Source organism: Phycodurus eques, chromosome 5 (assembly GCF_024500275.1).
Source record: "Phycodurus eques isolate BA_2022a chromosome 5, UOR_Pequ_1.1, whole genome shotgun sequence".
NCBI classification, from domain to species: Eukaryota; Metazoa; Chordata; class Actinopteri; order Syngnathiformes; family Syngnathidae; genus Phycodurus; species Phycodurus eques.
In genome coordinates, this window is record NC_084529.1 from 15195036 (window position 1) to 15215564 (window position 20529).

At 41.5% G+C, this 20529-nt stretch overlaps 2 protein-coding genes across 2 annotated transcripts; both read right to left on the minus strand.

The window, feature by feature from the left end:
- Nucleotides 1–855: 855 nt before the first annotated feature.
- LOC133402954 (axonemal dynein light intermediate polypeptide 1-like) lies at nucleotides 856–5732 on the minus strand. The gene is made up of 6 exons (XM_061677321.1): nucleotides 5652–5732; nucleotides 4779–4915; nucleotides 4529–4698; nucleotides 2457–2635; nucleotides 1010–1174; nucleotides 856–917 (listed from the first exon to the last, which is right to left on the minus strand). Exons 1-6 carry the CDS (start codon nucleotides 5730–5732, stop codon nucleotides 885–887), a joined length of 765 nt encoding a protein of 254 aa, XP_061533305.1. The 3' UTR covers nucleotides 856–884.
- Nucleotides 5733–9087: 3355 nt separating this feature from the next.
- LOC133402563 (zona pellucida sperm-binding protein 4-like) lies at nucleotides 9088–17411 on the minus strand. Its single transcript, XM_061676469.1, has 8 exons — nucleotides 17189–17411; nucleotides 15769–15953; nucleotides 15600–15697; nucleotides 10443–10600; nucleotides 10170–10362; nucleotides 9903–10089; nucleotides 9305–9380; nucleotides 9088–9179 (listed from the first exon to the last, which is right to left on the minus strand). The coding sequence occupies exons 1-8, from the start codon at nucleotides 17409–17411 to the stop codon at nucleotides 9088–9090; spliced, it is 1212 nt and encodes a 403-aa protein (XP_061532453.1).
- Between the last annotated feature and the right edge of the window lie 3118 nt (nucleotides 17412–20529).

Consider the following 20529-nt stretch of genomic DNA (forward strand, 5'->3'; position numbering starts at 1 on the left):
GCCATTATCAACAGATATTGCTAAAAACAATAACTAAAAATAGGTTTCCTTGTCGCTCATCTTAGCTAGATTTGACAAGTCTGATACATGTTAGTATGTGTGATCTTTTTGTCTGCCTTGGTGAACACAACCACCTGCGACAGGTGTTTTTTTTATGGGTGTTTTGGCACATAATCTCCGCCTGAAACTTTTGTTTAACAGACACACCTAAATAATCTTCCATTGACACTTACCTGAACAGGGATCCACAACTTTGAGGTAATTGTAAAATTTCACTACGGCACGCGTGTGCACAAAATGTCTTTGTGACTCATATTGCTTAGTTACACATGCAAATACAAAACAAATGCTCATAAAATACTGTACTGCTATCGTTTCAAATTCAATTTAGGGGCCTGAAATTTTTACAGAAATATTTTAAAACTTTAAGCAGTGTTGAACGTCCAACTCAAGATACCATAGTGTGCCCACATTAGATGGTCGAAGGAAAAAAAGCTTGGCAACTTAACATTACCTATCTGTGTAGTAAAACCGCTACTGATTTGGGCAAATTCCCAAGTTGGAGTTCCATCAAGTAGCCCTGGAATTGACCCAAAAGGGCCTCTTCAAACCAAAATGCCGACTTCCAGTTCATTTTTGGGAATCAATCCTGAGTGCATGTTCGGGACCTCTAAAACACATATACACACACTTGCAAAAATGGTGAGGTTCTGGGCCCCCAAAAGGCGATTCGTTCATCAGAAGAATAATAACGAGAGTCCAAAAATTTCACATTTACTCCCATTCTTTAAAAAAGACATTTACAATTCAATTATTACCCAAAGTTACATTCATAAAAAAAAAATTTCAGTGACATGCTACGTAATTAAATGGCTGCTGTGTAGTTATTTCGGTGTCACAACCCCCTCCAGCTGGGCCTAAACAAGATAAAACGAAAAAGACAAAAGAGGTTGAGACCGTTGCTTGATGTCATGCCATAGTTATGAATGCTACTGTGACGCATCATCACCTTAAGCTGCTGATTGGTTCTCTTGAGGAACTGAATCTGCTCCGTGTACTTCTTTTCCTGCACTTCGTGTTTCTCTTCTTCGGTCTTTTCGATGACTTCGCATTTGGCCTTCTCTTCGCGCAACTCTTTCTGCAGCTCCTCTTTCTGCTGCTCCAGCACAGCAATCTATGAAGGACAATGATTAGCATGAAGTACAGTGACTTACAAATGCCCCAATCTATGTTTTTTTTTTTGAGTCACAAGCAGTCGCTTGGTTGATTTTTTTGCTTTGTGTTGCGAGCCAAAGTTTAAGTTATGTGTAAGCTACAGATACTTTCTTTGAAAAAGAGGCTTCAAACTGTTTATTGCCACTCCCAGTTGAAGTTTACTGTCAAACTAAACAAAGGAATGAGAATTACACCTGGTGTACTTAAAACAACCGCAATGCTTTGCCTTAGGAAATTCTATTTAGTTTAATACTAACAAACAATGAAAAACGCTATAGACAGGCTAACGAATAGAACTGGCGTCACGGTGGTATAACTCTTTAAGCAACAGATATTTTAACAAATGTCGGAGCAACATATGCAGACAAATAATATGACAATACTCACATTCTTGGTCCTCTGCAAAGAACGACTAATATTACTGCAGTTTACTGAGGAATGACTGTCTCAATGCACTGTATATCGGTACGTCTGTATTATACTGCCCCCTGGCAGTCAAGGTGCACAAACCAGAAGGAGTAGCATAATGTCCATTGAATTGAAGCAAAAAAATATTGTGGTAAAAACAGTTTCAATACTTTACATTGTATTTATGTCATTACTGTATGTTTTGATAAATTACAGTAATATACAGTGCTATTTTCCTTACATGCAATTTTTTTGGGGTAGGGGAATCTGGAATGGATTATAGACATTTTCATTCCTTTTAATAGGGCAAGATGATTTGAGATACAAGTGTTTTCAGTTGCGAGCGTGGTCTCGGAACAAATGAAACTCTCATCTCAAGGCATATACAAGGCATGAAAGGCTCTGTATAAATCCATCCATCCATCCATTTTCAACACCGCTTATCCTGGTTAGGGTCGCGGGACGCTGGAGCCTATCCCAGCTGACTTCGGGCGAAAGGCGGACTACACCCTGAACTGGTCGCCAGTCAGTCGCAGCTCTATATAAATGTAAGTTATTATTATTGTAATCACACTCACGCCTATGGACAATTTAGTATTCAATGAATGCATGTTTTTAAAATGTGGGAGGAAGCGGGAGTACCTGAATAAAATCCAAGTGAGCACAAAGGAGAACATGAAAACTCCACACAGAAGGGCGCGAGCCGAGATCCTAGCCCAGGTTCGCAGCCATGAGGCAGACGTGCTAAGTGCCACTACTTCATCATGCACAGTCAAAGTCAAGATAAATACAGGTTTATTTTAATGCTGAAATGAAGAAGAAAAGGTCCTTACTCTTTTCTCCATGTCCACCTTGTCCTGCTCGGCCTGCAGAGCTTTTCTCATGCCAAAAACCACGCTGCTCTCGTAGAAGGTCTGGTAAGCGGCGATGGTCATCTGGATCTCATCCCGGACCCGCAACAGCAAGTGACCCCGCTCGGCGCAGTTGATGGTCACCTGCCTGATCAGCTCATCTACAAAGAGAGCATAGCTGTAACTCGGATGACATATTGAAAGTACAGTGTTCTCCTGCTATATCATGGGTCAGCCTTCGCACCCCCGCTACATCGCAGATTTATAATACATGTAATAGTGGGCGACTGGTTAGCACATCTGCCTCACAGTTCTGAGGACCGGGGTTCAAATCCCGGCCCCGCCTGTGTGGAGCTTGCATGTTCTCCCTGTGCCTGCATGGTTTTCTCCGGACACTCCAGTTTCCTCCCACATCCCAAAAACATGCATGGTAGGTTGATTGAAGACTTTAAATTTCCCTTAAGTGTGAATGTGTACGCGAATGGTTGTTTGTTTATATGTGCCCTGTGATAGGCTGGCGACCAGTTCAGGGTGTACCCCGCCGCTCGCCGGACGATAGCTGGGATAGGCTCCAGCACGACCGTGACCCTTGTGAGGATAAAGCGGTATGGAAAATGGATGGATGGATGTAATGAACATTCACATTTAGAACACTTCGAACAATTCAGTGTTAGGCCTGGGACACATAGATTTTTTTTATCTGCTACAGACCCCACACATAAAGATAAACAATTCAGACATTCAACAGTTTTTGGCCGTTATGTGTGTGGTTTGCACCGCCGATCTCAAAGTCTCGCGTGATCTCACGTAATCTCACAAAACCGAAGAAGAAGAAACACTTTTGGATATGCGGAGATGTTTCCCTAAGGTTCCCGGAGCCGAGAGCCTTGTAAATTGACGATCTTCTCAAAAAAACAAGCTGCTTTGGAAAATACTTTGTGCTGTCTCAGGAACCAACTTTTCTACATAAAACGACGTTTGGTAAGACTTTTTTTTTTTAATTTACGGTGGCTCCTATGTTCATCAGTCTTAGGTGCTCCTTGATTGGCTACCTTCTGTTCCACTTCACCATTCTTGGCTGCATGACTCGGAAAAAGTCGATGTTCCCCACACACAAGAAGAGTTTTGGTCTTAATTATTGAACACGTTCATTATTTAGGATTGTTGGCCCCGTGATGTTTCGGACCCTTAAATCGGGTTGAATCCCCTCTTAACACACATCAGACCTAAGAACAATCTTATAGGATAATCTTATATTATTAAAATTCTCTGGTGTTTGACATGCTTGGGGGGCAGAATCGGCACAAAACAGGCCGATTGTCTTTATGTATGTACCCGGCCTTAGTTAACAGTTCTTTTTCATACTTCGGTAAGTCTGAATTTAGAATTGCGTGCTTTCAGTGTAGTATAGCGTTGTGCTAGCATTAAGATAACGGCCTTTCGTTACTCGAAATTATTTGGTTCGGTTGAATATTTTGGTGTTTATATACAGGATATCCATCATTCTATCCATTATCTATTCCACTTATCCCCGATTAGGGTTGTGGGTGTGCCGCATCTTATCTCAGCTGACTTGTGACCATCTGACCTAGACTGGTTACCAGCCAATTACAGGACACATATAGACAAAAATTCCCACAAATGGACAATTTAGAGTCTTCAATGAACTCTCTCTTTTGTTTTACGAGTCAGTTTTAAACTAAACTTCAACTGGCAGTGACAAAACATCTTAAAGCAATCACACTTGACCTCTTTTTTGAAGAAGTTCTTTACATTTCCTCAGTGATGTTATACTATAATCTCCCATTTCTTGACAGCGAGAAAGTGAGAACGGGTGCTAATCTTTTAAAAATTGGATATTAATGTGTTTAAGTGTGTTTTAATAATTTTAAATGAGTTTAATAATCTAGAAGGGGTTAAACTATTAAAAAATATGGTCTCTATATCACAAATTACAGCAAGTGGGTCTGATAGTATCCCAAGCGATAAAATGGTGGTTTACTATACATCTAATGCAGTGTATTGGCATGTCTTGCATAGTCTGACCTCCTTACCAAAGCACTGAGTATAAAGCTCTCTTCGGACAGGGCATATTCCCGTCTCTATGGCCCGCCTTTGCTGCAGCTTTCTGTCCAGGTGCTCCTCGAGGTTCACCACGTCCGCTCGCGTGCATGGCGCACTGGACACTTGCTGCACGAACAGCTGGTTTCCCTCCATCCATTCCCTGGAATGGCAAGAGAATGAAGATCAATGCTGAATTAGTCGAGTGACATGATGTTGACAGCAGCGGGGAGTGCACAGTACCTGGGTGGAAAGATGAGGTTAAGTATGTCATCATTTTGCTGCCTGGGGGCTTCAGCTGCAGAGGATTTGGGTTTCGGAGGCGGTGGCACAGGGGAGTCAGCATGCGGTTGGGTGCACACTTTAAAAGGACGGCCCCCCTGCAAACAGCATTATATGTCTGTCTGTCTGATTGCTTTGTATTTCGTTGTGTTCTTCTAACGTTTCTATTGTCATGTTTACACTGTGGTTTTTAAGTAAAGCACTTTGTAACATAATTGAAAGGTGTAGTTATGAATTACTGAAATAAATACAAAATTGTAAAAAATATATAAAGTGAAACTAAATATGTACATTTGTTTGATGTTGCTGGCTCCAAAAGTAATTTGTGTCTTGTGCCAGCTTAAAATTTTACATCAGGTTCTGCTGTTAAAAATTTCTTCATTTAATCTGAAATAACACAAACAAGTTAGATGTATTTATTTTCCAGTTATGTCAGCTAATTTAGATTATTTTTTTAAGTCAGTTAGCGAAGCTATGGGGAACGTTTTGATAGCATGTCAGGTGATCCCCCTCTTCTGCACTACAATCAGCAGAGAATTTAATAAAACTATTTTGTGTGCATATTTATTTCCCCATTGTATCAATTTATCAAAACGTGTATTGTATTGCTTTTAACTGACAGTATAAATTCGTTTTTTCTTTTGCACTATAAGAACATTTCAGAGTCTATGTGTTTTTTATTTATTTTTTACCTTGACTTAAGTAGTTTTAAGGAGTTTTAACCAGTCCTCATCTATTTTTTTACACAAGTATCTGTACTTCAATTTAAGTACAGAGTGTACTTTGCCACCTGGTTTATTGAGTGTTAGCATGAACTAACCTCTTCAAACTCACCTTCGAACACTTTTTATCTGTAGTTTTGCTGATTAAAACTGGGTTTTCATATTTCAGCAGAGTTTCGGGGGGTTCGAACATGGTGCCTTCAAAAAAAAAAAAAAAAAATTAATACATCTACAGCGGAATCTCGAGCGCACCACTTGGCTTCATGAATGCATACGTAATAGACAAAACTGTCAATTCAAGTCTCATGTTGACACCTTGCCCTCGTTTAAACGCGTCAGTCACCCTTGTAACGAATTCGAGGGCGGAATGTTTGAAATTTGCTCCACGAGTGTGACAGACCTCTAACATCATCACTAATCGCCCCCAGATACCAGACGTCATTCGACGCGACGTGCCTGGTATGTGCATTAATAATAATAATGCTACAGTGGAATAAATGTATTATTTTAGGTATTTTCTGGTCTTAGTCGGGAGGTAGGTCTCGTCAAATAATGGACGCGAAACACTTTGTGGTATGTACGAACAACAGCCAACACGTTTTCGTCGTAGTTAGTCACAATAGCATACGTCATGCTAGCTAATATAGCTGCTCCTGCCCTAGTCTGTTGATGTTTACGTTATTTATGTGTGTGTGAAATGTTAAAAATCAATTTGATACTGAGACCAGTATTATCAGACAGCTCTTTTAAATACGATTCCAGTGATACAAATATAATTTCGTGTGAAAATGCACACATTTCTGGCCAATTTAATACTGAGTAGAGGTCAAGATTTTTTGTTGTGACCATTTTGTTGAAGCAGAGTTTCAAGCTTTTATAACTTGACAGTTATCCTATTTTCAAAATGTTATAATTGGAAAGTTTGCTAAACACAATCAGACAACATTACATTATTATTTACTATGATTATTTTGAAGCAACAATCACTGAGACAGATAAATAGTGAATGTAGATTGGTGGAGGGGTGAAATTCCAAAGAAAAATGCTATAAATCATAACAATATTCGGGGTAATGATGATAAAAAAAACAAACGTTTCAACATTAATTTTAATGGTTCCTCAGTTAAATTTTAAAATTTGGCACTCAAAACATAAATAGAAAAAAAAGGACATGAGCTCAGAGTAACCAAACACTCTGTAAACAGTTAAAATACAATTAAGTATACATATATCACATTATTACACACAAATTATTATCACATAATTTTTATTTTATGACATGAATGAAACTAGCGTTGGAAGCAACAGAAAATTTGACTTGTCATGCCTGTCGGAGTAACATCACAAGGGACAAGGACAGCAGCATGTTCCCAAAAAAACTAAATTAGTGAATCATTCAGTTTATGTCACAATTGGCAAAATCACAGAAGAATATGTAATTGTTATGATAATCGGGATTTGAAAGAATATATTACTTGGCATTGATGTTTTAGATGGTCAACTGTAAATTTTGTGAAATGTCAGAGATTTGTGGCATATGTAGTTAATCGATACGAAAACAAATTAAATAGTGAATAAACTAGGAAATGTGTTTTACGTCATCAGAATTAGTCCATATCCATCCATCCATTTTCTGTACCGCTTATCCTCACTAGGGTCGCTGGCGTGCTAGAGCCTATCCTAGCTATCTTTGGACGAGAGGCAGGGTACACACTGAGCTGGTCGCCAGCCAATCGCAGGGCACATAGAAACAAACAATCATTCACACTCACATTAACACCTACTGACAATTTAGAGTCTTCATTAGTGGTGGGCAAGTGACGTCTCATGAAGCACAGAGGCTTTCCGAACAATCATGCCGAAAATGATTCCTAGCTTCAAGGCTTCAGTGACGGTGACATCTGGTGGACAACTGAAGCCTTAGCACCCTCTAAAGAGCACGAATGAAGCACTGGCACTGTTTCCCATGACAGCAATAAAAGTTCAGAAAAGTCTGTATGGTCATTCAAGTGTTTTGTTGATTCATACCAAATAATGATTCTATCGTCATTAGAATAAAATATGCAGATGCTCTGCCCAATACTCTGAAACACATTCCTGATTGCAGATGTTCTGCCCCATACTCTGAAACACATTCCTGATTACCCCAAAGAATAAATGAAACGCCATAAGCCAATGACACACACTGAAAGAGTATGAGCCAATGAAAACCTTTGAAACATTTTGAAGGAATGAAGCGCAAAGCGAAACAGCGGTCACGTGACACTGGTGTTTTGATACAAGCTACGACACAGCGTTTCGAATCACTCCGCTTCAGGAAGAGTGACACAAGCTCCAAAGCCTCGGTATCATTTGACCATCACGAGTCTTCAGTCAATCTACCACGCATGTTTTTGGGAATTGGGAGGAAACCGGAGTACCGAGAGAAAACCCACGCAGGCACGGGGAGAACATGGAAACTCCACACAGGTGGGGCCAGGATTTGAACCCCGTTCCTCAGAACTGTGAGGCAGATGTGCTAACCAGTCGACTACCGTGCCGCGTATTAGTCTATAGTGGTCAAGAAATAACCGTATTAAAATAGGACAATGTGTGATACTCTTAGTTACCTTATATAGATAGCTTTCTGAGCGTGGAGAAATGTAAAATGAGCAAGAGCATTATTTTTAACCAATACTCGACAACTAAAGATGCAGCTTCTTCCACAGCCATCTTGTGCCATCTTGTCACGTGAATCACATTGGAAGGCATTTGGAGTCCTGAAGACCCCATGGAGGTATACAGATGTTTTTAGTTTTGTAAGGAAAAAGTTTGTATAAAACATTTTTCACAATGACATTTTGCCACGGTGGTAGACTGGTTAGCACATCTGCCTCACAGTTCTGGCGACTGGGGTTCAAATCCCGGGCCCGCCTGTGTGGAGTTTGCATGTTCTGCCCGTGGCTGAGTGGGTTTTCTCCGGGCACTCTGGTTTCCTCCCACATCCCCAAAACATGCGTGGTAGGTTGATTGAAGAAGACTCTAAATTTCCCGTAGGTGTGAATGTGAGTGCGAATGGTTGTTTTTTTTCTATGTGCCCTGCGATTGGCTGGCGACCGGTTCAGGGTGTACCCCACCTCCCGCCCGAAGATAGCTGGAATAGGCTCCGGCAGCCCACGACCCTAATGAGGATAAGCGGTAATGAAAATGGATGGACATTTTGGTAGCATTATATCATGACATTTTGATTAAATGGCTTCTGAGCAGAAAAAAAAACACCTTCAATACGGTACAAAACACTATTTTGCCAGACAAAATAGTTTTGTGCACTTCAGAATTCATCCTGCTGCTACCATGATGAGTTACACCATCAATAAAAACATATTAAGCACATTTGTATGCATATTTCACATAATGCCACTTGAGCAATCTCCCTTTGTGTAACTAGGAAATAAATGACCAATCATACAACACCTTCAGTAACGTCAGTGTTTATTTTCAGCGGTCACATTTTATTGTATGAACACCATGTATTTCTTGTTAATCCCGGGTGATGCAATTACACGCTTTTAGTTTGGGTCAATAAACTGAATCTCCAAACTGCTAACCAAAGCGCTGTCAGACTCGGCGGTTGTTTGTTTGGTACCAGCAAGGTCCCTCTCTGTGTGGGAATAAAAGTTGAAGAACGTCAACGGCAGTCGTGAGGTCACATAATACACAGTTGAAAAGACAGCACAGGACGTAGATTGATAGATTGTAAATATATAAAGTAGGAATATTACTTACTCCCCCTGTAGCACTGAGGCTCACAGTTGTTTCCCTGATGGGGCATGCACACTGTTGTGTCACAGTGAATATACACCTGGTGAAAAATAAAATGAGAAAATAACATCTACAGTATATTTACTCATGTAGTGGCTTGGCGTGTTTATTTTCTCAACTGCAGAGAAAACCAGGTGGCTATTAGGGGTAAAGTCTTTATTTGGGGAAGGCATTGATTGGTAAAAATAAATTTGTTTTTACAGTTAAATGATGTAAGTAAATATTACATAAGTAATATTTAATTAGTGTACTTTAAATTACAATATAATATTAATGTACAGTAATGTAATTTTAATTAATATTTTATGTAGTACTATGGTCTGAGTCACTCCCAGAGTGTAGTTTATGTTTTGTTTTATCTGGACACTTATGAGTACAGAATATGCCTTTTTATAATAATATTGAAAAATAATCAAATATAAATAATAAAATTTTTTACTTAAAAATATTTTTCCATAATTTATTGCACAGTATGATTAATTAGCCAAATTCATTTTAAATTGAGTGGAAGCCACTTTATGAGACAATACGGGCTATGTTCTGCGTCATTGGCATCATATACCTTTCCCTTGAGAGGAGTTATACCCTCTGGATCTGCAGGTCCTCCCTTGCCAGGATTGGCTGTCGTGGTGGACACGAACGTGAACATCTTAAACAAAAAGCGCCGATGGTGGGTGGGGAACTCGAGGCCTGACGAGGAGTCGACCGGCACCAGGGATGTCTGGTAGCGGTCGTCCACGTACGGGCACCTGAGAATGGAAAGATGGGATTAGATGTCAAGTCTTAAACAGTAAAAAATTATTAAATTCCGAGTGGCACTTACTCTTACCCATGAACCAGCAAGTCCCACTGAGGCATGCTGTGAGGATAAGAATGTGCAGTGGCCCAGCATCGCCCAAGAGTCAAGACCAGGTTGGGGTCAGTCCTACCCAGCATCCGGACCTCAACATAAACGGGCTCCCTGAGCTCCTTTGTGACCGGGTAGTCACTATCGGCATAGAAGTAGTTGAAGACCACTTCATCTGTTTGGACAGAGCGATGGAACAATGAATTTGACGTCGCTTCTGATGGCTGATAAATGTCACTAACGTTTTTTACCCACAGTCCATATCACCCTTGGCTGTGCGTCTGCCGTTGCCCAGCCTGAGCTCCACCTTCAAGGGCCCTGGAGCTGCAACTGGAGGGGGTTCTGGAACCTGGTCCACCTTGATGACAATGGCTTCAACGGAAGTGCCGACATATCTGCACTGAACGGCCAGCCTGAAAGGAGCCAGAACATTAGATACACCTGCACAATTAAAAAAGATCCAATAGACCTCATCATAATGTTTGGAAACAATAGGCACCAGGGTAACTAGGGTGGCAGTGAGTCAACCGTCTACCATCAACCTGAACTTCAACAGTACTAGTATTTGGGGTTTTCTTTCAAAAAAATCAAAATAAATCCATCAGAATCGGTTGGTGAGGTGGATACATCGAGTGGATGTTGTAAATGGGTATACAGAGAAGATTGCCAGACTGCAGAGGCCAAATAGCCACTTCAAAAGAGACAGGGGGAACCAAACCTCCATCAACGGGTTGTGTTTTTTCACAGGTATGTATGAAAATGTTTCATTGGTTCTCTTTGACTAATTTAACAAAATAATGGCTAGCCTTCTAGTACACAACGGTGTGGGATCCATGAAAAAATATTTTCTGGACCATTATTGAGAGCAACAAAAAAGTTAATTAATTCAGAATATGTGCAACCTACTTCTGCATGCAGCAAAGCGGATCTAAGCACTTTTCAGGGTTTTGGTGAATGGGGCTTGGGGGCGTCACCAAGCAACCATAGGGACGTTAAGTGTCTCCAGTATCTTTTTTAAACACAAGATGTTACCACAGGGCCACATAAGATTACCGTTTTTGAATGTTTAGACTTAGTTCATGTTTAAATACATTACCCTCCAAGAGGATTGGAACGACAAGGTCAATTCCTTTGTTTTTGTTGTATACTGAAGACATTTGGGTTTCAGATCAAAAGATGAATATGAGACAAAAGTTCAGAATTTCAGCTTTTATTTCATGGTATTTACATCTAGATGTGTTAAACAACTCAGGATAGAGTACGTTTTGTTTGAAGCCACCCACTTTTCAAGTGAGCAAAAGAATTGGAACACGTGACTCATGGGTGTTTCTAGTTGCTCAGGTGTTGCCTTTTAGATTAATTGCTTAAACATTAGATTGCTTGTTTTTGGATTTGGGTTTCACCTGTGAAAACTACATTAGCTGTTAAGCAAATAAGAAGACCAGAGAGCTGTCTATGGGAGTAAAGCAAACCATTTTGAACATGAGAACATGAGAGAAGTGGGAAACACACAAACATTGGGCATAGCCAATACAACAATTTGGAATGTCCTGAAAGAGAAAGAAACTACTGGTGTACTGAGCAATAGACATCGAATAGGTTGGCCAAAGGTATCAACAGCCATTGATGACAGGAACATTGTGAGCGCTGTGAAGAAACACCCAAAGACCACAGTCGGTAACATCACTGCCAACTTCCACAGAGCAGGGGTGAAGGTATCACAATCCATGGTTCGAAGAAGACTTGGAGAGAAGAAATGTACAGGCCATACCACAAGATGCAAACCACTCATCAGCAGAAAGAATTGGGAGGCCAGATTGGATTTTGCAAAAAAGTACAGCGTTGAACCACAAAAGTTTTGGAACAAACTTTTATGGACTGATGAGACCCAGATTAATCTCTATAAAAGTGATGGAAAGGCCAAAGTATGGAGAAAGAAAAGAACCTGCTTATGATCCAAAACTCACAAACTCATCTGTGAAGCATGGCGGAGTTGATATCATGGCTTGGGCTTGCATGGGTGCTTCTGGAACGTGCACACGAGTTTTTATTGATGGTGTAACTCATGATGGTAGCAGCAGGATGAATTTTGAAGTCCACAAAACAATTTTGTCTGGCAATTTACAGAAAAATGCATCCCAACTACTTGGGAGAAGCTTCATCATGCAACGAGACAATGACCCAAAACACACTTCCAAGACAACAAAGGACTTCTTCAGGGGGGAAAAGTGGAAGGTCTTAGACTGGCCAAGTCAATCACCGGACCTTAACCCAATAGAGCATGCATTTTACCTCCTGAAGAGTAAACTGAAGGGAGAAACACCCAGAAACAAACAAGAACTGAAAGAGGCTCCAGTAAAGGCCTGGAAAAGCTTTTCAAACGAAGAATGCAAAAGTCTGGTGAAGTCAATGGGTCGCAGGCTTGATGCAGTTACTGCAAGTAAGGTTAATGACACTAAATATTAAATGTTATTCACTTTAAGTTAATTTAATAATGTCTTCAAATACTTTTACTCACTTGAAAAGTGGATTACTTCAAACAAAAGGTGCTCTGTCCTGAGTTGTCTAACACATCTAGATATAAATACAATGAAATAAAGCTGGAATTCTGAACTTTTGTCTCATATTCATCTTCTGAAACCCAAATGTCTTCAGCATACAACAAAAACAAAGGAATTGACCTTGCCTTTCCAATACTTTTGGAGGGGACTGTATATGATTTATCATATTTTTATACATAAATGACTTATATTTAACTTTTGTCTGAATGCACCAGCCATAAAGAAAACAACATTTTAGCAAGTTTGGCTTCAAACAATCATGCAATCAAACCGTAATCATGATCATTAGTGTATAGCATACACAGCAAGTCAGCCATCCTGTTTTCCCGGTTTGGTCATGTGACATTCCGCATATGGCGGATTAACCCGTTACCTTGACCATGTTACCGACGTATCAATTTCCACCGCGCCTGTATTTCTGTCTCCTTTAGAACCAATTTACCTCTCGGAACAACATCTTTTGAACTGACAACACTTCACACATTCAAACTATGGCGGTAAAGAAAAAGGCTACAATCATCATTCACGACAGGTTTGTTTACTATAAGAATGCTAGAGTTTTTGCCACCCGGAGGTTTTTGACATCATGAATCGTGATGATAAGGTCTATAAAAATTTCTAAAGATATAAATGTTCAGTTTTGGCTCTGAAGTATTTTTATGAAGGGTGCAGGTTGGTTTCCTAGTGGTTTTGCACATCTACCTCATAGTTCTGAGGTCCGGGATTAAACTCTGTTCTAACAGTATTTGTCCAGTACAAGTTGGACTTGTCAAGTATAGTGTATGCATCCTTGAATGCAGTAGAGACACCGGCAACAAATCCCCACGCCATCTCCACATTGATAGACATAGAATAAAAGTTATTCAGTGTAGTCCAGCCGTTGCTTGAAAGTGGTGGATATTCGCCCAGCCTAGCTGCCAAGTCCATCCGACCATCCATTTTATGTAGCGCTTATCCACACGGAAAAACTGTGGTTGGAGGGGGGCGCAATTATGTGAAAAATCAGAATGGTTCGCTGACAGACACATTGAGGGAAATATGCAGTTTACAGAATGATTTAACTTGCTTGTCTAATTTAACACTTAGGAGCTGGGCAGGCACTCTATAGAGACACAACTATTAGGATACAAGCCAAAAGCCATTACTTTATGTCCCCTCAAAAATCAATAATTTTCCCTATAGATAATATACAACCCCAATTCCAATGAAGTTGGGACATTGTGTTAAACATAAATAAAAACAATACAATGATTTGCAAATCATGTTCAACCTATATTTAATTGAATACACTACAAAGATATTTGTAAGATATTTAATGTTCAAACTGATAAACTTTATATTTTTTAGCAAATAATCCTTAACTTAGAATTTTATGACTGCAACACGTTCCCAAAAAGCTGGGACAGGGTCATGTTTACCACTGTGTTACATCACCTTTTCTTTTAACAACATTCAATAAACATTTGGGAACTGAGCAGACTAATTGTTGAAGCTTTGGAGGTGGAATTCTTTCCCATTCTCGCTTGATGTACAGCTTCAGCTGTTCAACAGTAAGGGGTCTCCGTTGTCATATTTTACGCTTCATAATGCGCCACACATTTTCAACGGGAGACAGGTCAGGCCAGTCTAGTACCCGCACTCTTTTACTACGAAGCCACGCTGTTGTAACACGTGCAGAATGTGGTTTGGCATTGTCTTGCTGAAATAAGCAGGGGTGTCCATGAAAAAGATGTTGCTTGGATGGCAGCATATGTTTTGTCCAAAACCTGTATATACCTTTCAGCATTAATGGTGCCTTCACAGATGTGTAAGTTACCCATACCATTGGCACTAACACAGCCCCATACCATCACAGATGCTGGCTTTTGAACTTTGCGTCCATAACAGTCCGGATGGTTCTTTTCCTCTTTGGTCCGGAGCACACGCCGTCCACAATTTCCAAAAACAATCTGAAATGTGGACTCGTCGGACCACAGAACACTTTTCCACTTTGCATCAGTTCATCTTAGATGAGCTCGGGCCCAGAGAAGCTGGCGGCGTTTCTGGGTGTTGTTGATAAATGGCTTTTGCTTTGCATAGTGGAGTTTCAAGTTGCACTTACAGATATAGCGCCAAACTGTATTTACTGACATTGGTTTTCTGAAGTGTTCCTGAGCCCATGTGGTGATATCCTTTACACATTGATGTCAGTTTTTGATGCAGTGCCGCCTGAAGGATCAAAGGTCACGGGCACTCAATGTTGGTTTTTGGCCTTGCCGCTTACATGCAGTGATTTCTCCAGATTCTCTGAACCTTTTGATTATATTATGGACCATAGATGATGAAATGGCTAAATTCCTTGCAATTGTACATTGAGGAACATTGTCCTTAAACTGTTCGACTATTTTCTCACACACTTGTTCAGAAAGAGGTGAAACCTCACCCCATCTTTGCTTGTAAATGACTGAGCAATTCAGGGAAGCTCCATTTATAGCCAATCATGGCACCCACCTGTTCCCAATTACCCTGTTCACCTGTAGGATGTTCCAAACAGGTGTTTGATGAGCATTCCTCAACTCTTATTTTTCCCACCTGACCCAGCTTGGAACGCGTTGCAGCCATAAAATTCTAAGTTAATGATTATTTGCTAAAAACAATAAAGTTTGTCAGTTTGAACATTAAATAGCTTGTCTTTGTAGTGTATTCAATTAAATGTAGGTTGAACATGATTTGCAAATCATTGTATTCTGTTTTTATTTATGTCTAACACAACGTTCCAACTTCATTGGAATTGGGGTTGTACAAAAGTACTCCATTATCCCTCCCTGGACTAGTATCCAATGAGTGCATAGGAACAAAGAGAAGCACATACTCAAATCGGCTGTCCCTGGTAATCGCTCCATACGGTCCAACATTGACTTCATAGGAGGCCGACATGTTGTTTTCATAGGTTATAGCACCAGGCTCCTCCTACACCAGGTTTGCAGCATTACACTCTATTTTGCTGGAATAAATCATAATTCAATTCGGACTGGCCTCACCATGATTACAGTGCCGCACGCCGTGACCGGAAACTGATAAATGGAAAAAGCCGACGTGCTGTCAACCGGTCCACACCCGGGCCCACTGGAGATCAACGAAAGGGATGCCAAGTCGATGCGGGGCAGGCTGGCATCTCTGCTGATAACCACTATCATCTGGGCATCCTTGGTGCACTGGAGAGTCACTGAACACAACCCCAAGTGAGTTAATCTATTTTGTTGCGGGGATGGGTTCCAGACCCACCTACAATGTGTGAAAATGCGGGATGTAGGGAGACACTTAAAAAACTTTTTTCGAACAGTTTTACCTCCCACACACTTTAAAACCATTCAAACTTATTTAAAGACCCTTTTAAAACACATTGTAAACGTATTTCTAGGTATCCATTATCAGTACTGCTGATCCTCACTAAGGTCGCGGGTGTGCTGGAGCCTATCCCAGCTGACTTTGGGTGAGAGATGGGGTGTATGCCCTGAACTATTCGCCAGCCAATCGCAGGGCACATGGAGATAAACAACAATTCGCATTCAAATTCACACCTACGGACATTTTAAACCCTTCAACTAACCTAACGTTCATGTTTTTGGAATATGGGAGGAAACCAGAGTACCCTGAGAAAGCCCATGCAGGGATGGGGAGAATATACAAACGCCACACAGGAAGGCTGGTGTCCGGATTTGATCCCACGACCCCTGAACTGTGAGGCGGATGTGCAAAAATGGCAAGCATAAAATATATAGAAAATACTGTGTGTTAGATACAGTTATGTAATTTTTAGTGGCGGAGCAGAGTGGGGTGGCGTGTGAAGTATGTGTCAGTGTCTGGGCGTGAGCTGTGGCCTACAGCAGCTCCTCCTGCGTGAGTGTTCTCATTGAAATTGTGTTTTACTGTTCTCCCAGCATTAAATAAATGACTGAAAAGTGAATCTGCGACTGGCTCTCCTTTCCCGCATGTGAGGGCATTACACTAACTAATGATGGGAGATAGGGACTGAGCCCTGCTGCAAATAGCAACAATCTGTCAGTAATGGAAAAAAACAGTTTGTAATTGCCTGTAGATGTCATAAGGTGGCGGCAAAGCACTACTTTGTGTAAATGAAAATATGTACATGAATAAACTCACTTCAACATACGCGCTTGACACACAATTGCCACTAGATGGCGCCATATCATTGCTTTGGCCTGAGCACAAAAACGGGAAATTGGTGAGTGTTTCAGCAAATAACGGAGGATAGTTTCCAAAGTGAATTCCCAAATGCCAAACTGTGAATATGCAAGGGTTTGCTGCACTGTAAAAACCCAGGAAAATTATAGTTTAATATTTTAATTTATTTTTATTAATTTTTTGTGCTATAGTGGGGGTGCAAGCAATGAACCGCTGACATAACACAGAAGTAAAAGCAAATGAGATTTGACCTACCATGTCTCCCGTAGTAGCACAGGTTACCATCAAAGCAGCAGTTGATGGCTTGACACTCGGAAGACGAGATTCCGTCGGGGCCACACCGTATCTTGTGGTGCGTCTGCACCTCGCAAGAAAGTCCTGTGTCTACGGGCTTGAAAGGTAGCATAGGCCACTGGTCGGTGGACTTTTGAGCTGCGGCCATGCAGCCCAGCAGCAGGGCGAGCACGATCCACTTCATCGCTGTGTAGTGTCACAGCACACACCACTGAATGATTTTATAAGGTGTGGGTCATGCTGACATAATAGCCCTTTTATTTGCTTCCCAGAAACTGGTTGCAAATGCTGTGAAGCAATGGTGAGAGCCAAAAGATGCTTAATTTAGGTAAAAATATATCAGAATTCCTTGGTAGTCCTTGGTAATAAATAATAAAAAACCTTTGACGGGTCTGGATGACCGACGACTACTCGGGTCACCCTATCTGTGTGTGTATCTGTGATCTTGTGGCTTTGACAAAATGAACACCCGCTCTTATCTTCAAGTGCATTATGCCATTGATGGAAATGTAGAACAAAATGAAGCCATAATCTCATCCCACTTGGGCAACAATTTAACTGGAAAACTGGATGGCCCGCTTTTAAATAGATGGCTTGGGGTTGGGATTGTATGGTTTGGCCAGATAATTGATAATCATTTGTCAAAAACTTATCATTCACTAGTTATCCAATGCAGCCAACACAGCTCTCCATCCGTCCATCCATCTGTCCATTCATCCATATATATATTTTTTTCTTTCAGCACTTGTACTCATTCGGGTCGCGGGTGAGCTTATCCCAATTTACTTCAGGCAAACTGGATTCATCGCTAGTCAATCGAAGTGCACTTATAAACAAACATTCACCATCACACAGATGTACAATTTAGTGTTTCAATGATAGGTTCATTTAAACACCCTGCATGCTTTTGAAATTTGGGATTAAGACGGAGTACCAGGAGAAAACAAGATGAGATTCAAACTGTATGTCGCAGATATAACTACTAGTCACACCATGCTGCCAGTGGGTAGTTCTGGTTGTCTTGGAGGACCTTTCGCCTCTCACCTGAGCATGGTTCATCAGTTCACCAAAGCTTAATATATGAATCTCAAACAGAAATAGCACTCTTGGACAAAAATTTACACATTGACATATTGTATTATGGACAATAAAGATGGATGGTTTAAAAGAGGCTTGAGGGAGGCCATCTACGTCGTCTTTTCCTTTCGGCTTGTCCCGTTAGGGGTCGCCACAGCGCGTCATCCTTTTCCATGTAAGCCTATCTCCTGCATCCTCCTCTCGAACACCAACTGCCATCATGTCTTCCCTCACGACATACATCAACCTTCTCTTTGGTCTTCCTCTAGCTCTCTTGCCTGGCAGCTCCATCCTCATCATCCTTCTTCCAATATACTCACTATTTCTCCTCTGGACGTGTCCAAACCATTGAAGTCTGCGCTCTCTAACTTTGTCTCCAAAACATCGAACCTTGGCTGTCCCTCTGATGAGCTCATTTCTAATTTTATCCAACCTGGTCACTCCAAGAGCGAACCTCAACATCTTCATTTCCGCCACCTCCAGCTCTGCTTCCTGTTGTCTCTTCAGTGCCACTGTCTCTAATCCGTACATCATGGCTGGCCTCACTACTGTTTTATAAACTTTGCCCTTCATCCTAGCAGAGACTCTTCTGTCACATAACACACCTGACACCTTCCTCCACCCGTTTCTTCACTTCCTGACCACACTCACCATTGCTCTGGACGGTTGACCCCAAGTATTTAAAGTCCTCCACCCTTGCTATCGCTTCTCCCTGTAGCCTCATTCTTCCCCCACCAGCCCTCTCATTCATGCACATATATTCTGTTTTACTTCGGCTAATCTTCATTCCTCTTCTTTCCAGTGCATGCCTCCATCTTTCTAACTGTTCCTCCAGCTGCTCCCTGCTTTCACTGCAGATCACAATGTCATCTGCAAACATCATGGTCCACGGGGATTCCAGTCTAACCTCATCTGTCAGCCTATCCATCACCACTGCAAAAAGGAAGGGGCTCAGGGCTGATCCCTGATGCAGTCCCACGTCCACCTTAAATTCTTCTGTCACACCTACAGCACACCTCACCGCTGTTCTGCTGCCCTCGTACATGTCCTGTATTATTCTAACATACTTCTCTGCCACTCCAGACCTCCGCATGCAGTGCCACAGTTCCTCTCTGGGTACTCTGTCATAGGCTTTCTCTAGATCTACAAAGACACAATGACCTTCCGACCTTCTCTGTACTTTTCCATCAACATCCTCAAGGCAAATAATGCATCTGTGGTACTCTTTCTAGGCATGAAACCATACTGTTGCTCGCAAATACTCACTTCTGTCCTGAGTCTAGCCTCCACTACTCTTTCCCATAACTTCATTGTGTGGCTCATCAACTTTATTCCTCTATAGTTGCCACAGCTCTGCACATCACATTTGTTCTTAAAAATGGGCACCAGTACACTTTTCCTCCATTCCTCAGGCATCTTCTCACGCACTAGAATTCTATTGAACAAGCTGGTCAAAAACTCCACAGCCACCTCTCCTAGATGCTTCCATACCTCCACAGGAGTGTCATCAGGACCAACTGCCTTTCCATTTTTCATCCTCTTTAATGCCTTTCTAACTTCCCCCTTACTAATCATTGCCACTTCCTGGTCCACCACCCTTGCCTCTTCTACTCTCCCTTCTCTATCATTTTCCTCATTCATCAACTCCTCGAAGTATTCTTTCCATCTAGCAAGCACACTGCTGGCACCAGTCAACATATTTCCATCTCTATCCTTAATCACCCTAACCTGCTGCACATCCTTCCCATCTCTATCCCTCTGTCTGGCCAGCCTGTATAGATCCTTTTCTCCTTCTTGAGTGTCCAACCTGCCATACATGTCATCATATGCCTCTTGTTTTGCCTTTGCCACCTCTACCTTTGCCCTGTGTCGCATCTCAATGTATTCCTTTCGCCTCTCCTCGGTCCTCTCAGTGTCCCACTTCTTCTTAGCTAACCTTTTTCCTTGTATGATTTCCTGTACTGTGAGGTTCCACCACCAAGTCTCCTTCTCTCCTTTCCTGCCAGAAGATACACCAAGTACTCTCCTGCCTGCTTCTCTGATCACCTTGGCTGCAGTGGTCCAGTCTTCTGGAAGCTCCTGCCGTCCACCGAGAGCCTGTATCACCTCTTCCCGAAAAGATGCACAACACTCGTCCTGTCTCAGCTTCCACCACATGGTTCTCTTCTCTGCCTTTGTCTTCCTAATTTTCCTCCCCACCACCAGAGTCATCTTACACACCACCA

Coding starts and splice junctions, on each gene's coding strand:
- LOC133402563 (XM_061676469.1), bottom strand. CDS start 17,411: ATGAAGTGGATCGTGCTCGCCCTGCTGCTGGGCTGCATGGCCGCAGCT. Junction 15,698..15,768: donor CGTGCGGCACTGTAATCATG/GTGAGGCCAGTC, acceptor AACCTGGTGTAG/GAGGAGCCTGGTGCTATAAC. Junction 10,090..10,169: donor TGGGACTTGCTGGTTCATGG/GTAAGAGTAAGT, acceptor TTCCATTCTCAG/GTGCCCGTACGTGGACGACC.
- LOC133402954 (XM_061677321.1), bottom strand. CDS start 5,732: ATGTTCGAACCCCCCGAAACTCTGCTGAAATATGAAAACCCAGTTTTA. Junction 1,175..2,456: donor AGGTGGACATGGAGAAAAGA/GTAAGGACCTTT, acceptor TGTCCTTCATAG/ATTGCTGTGCTGGAGCAGCA. Junction 918..1,009: donor GAACCAATCAGCAGCTTAAG/GTGATGATGCGT, acceptor TATCTTGTTTAG/GCCCAGCTGGAGGGGGTTGT.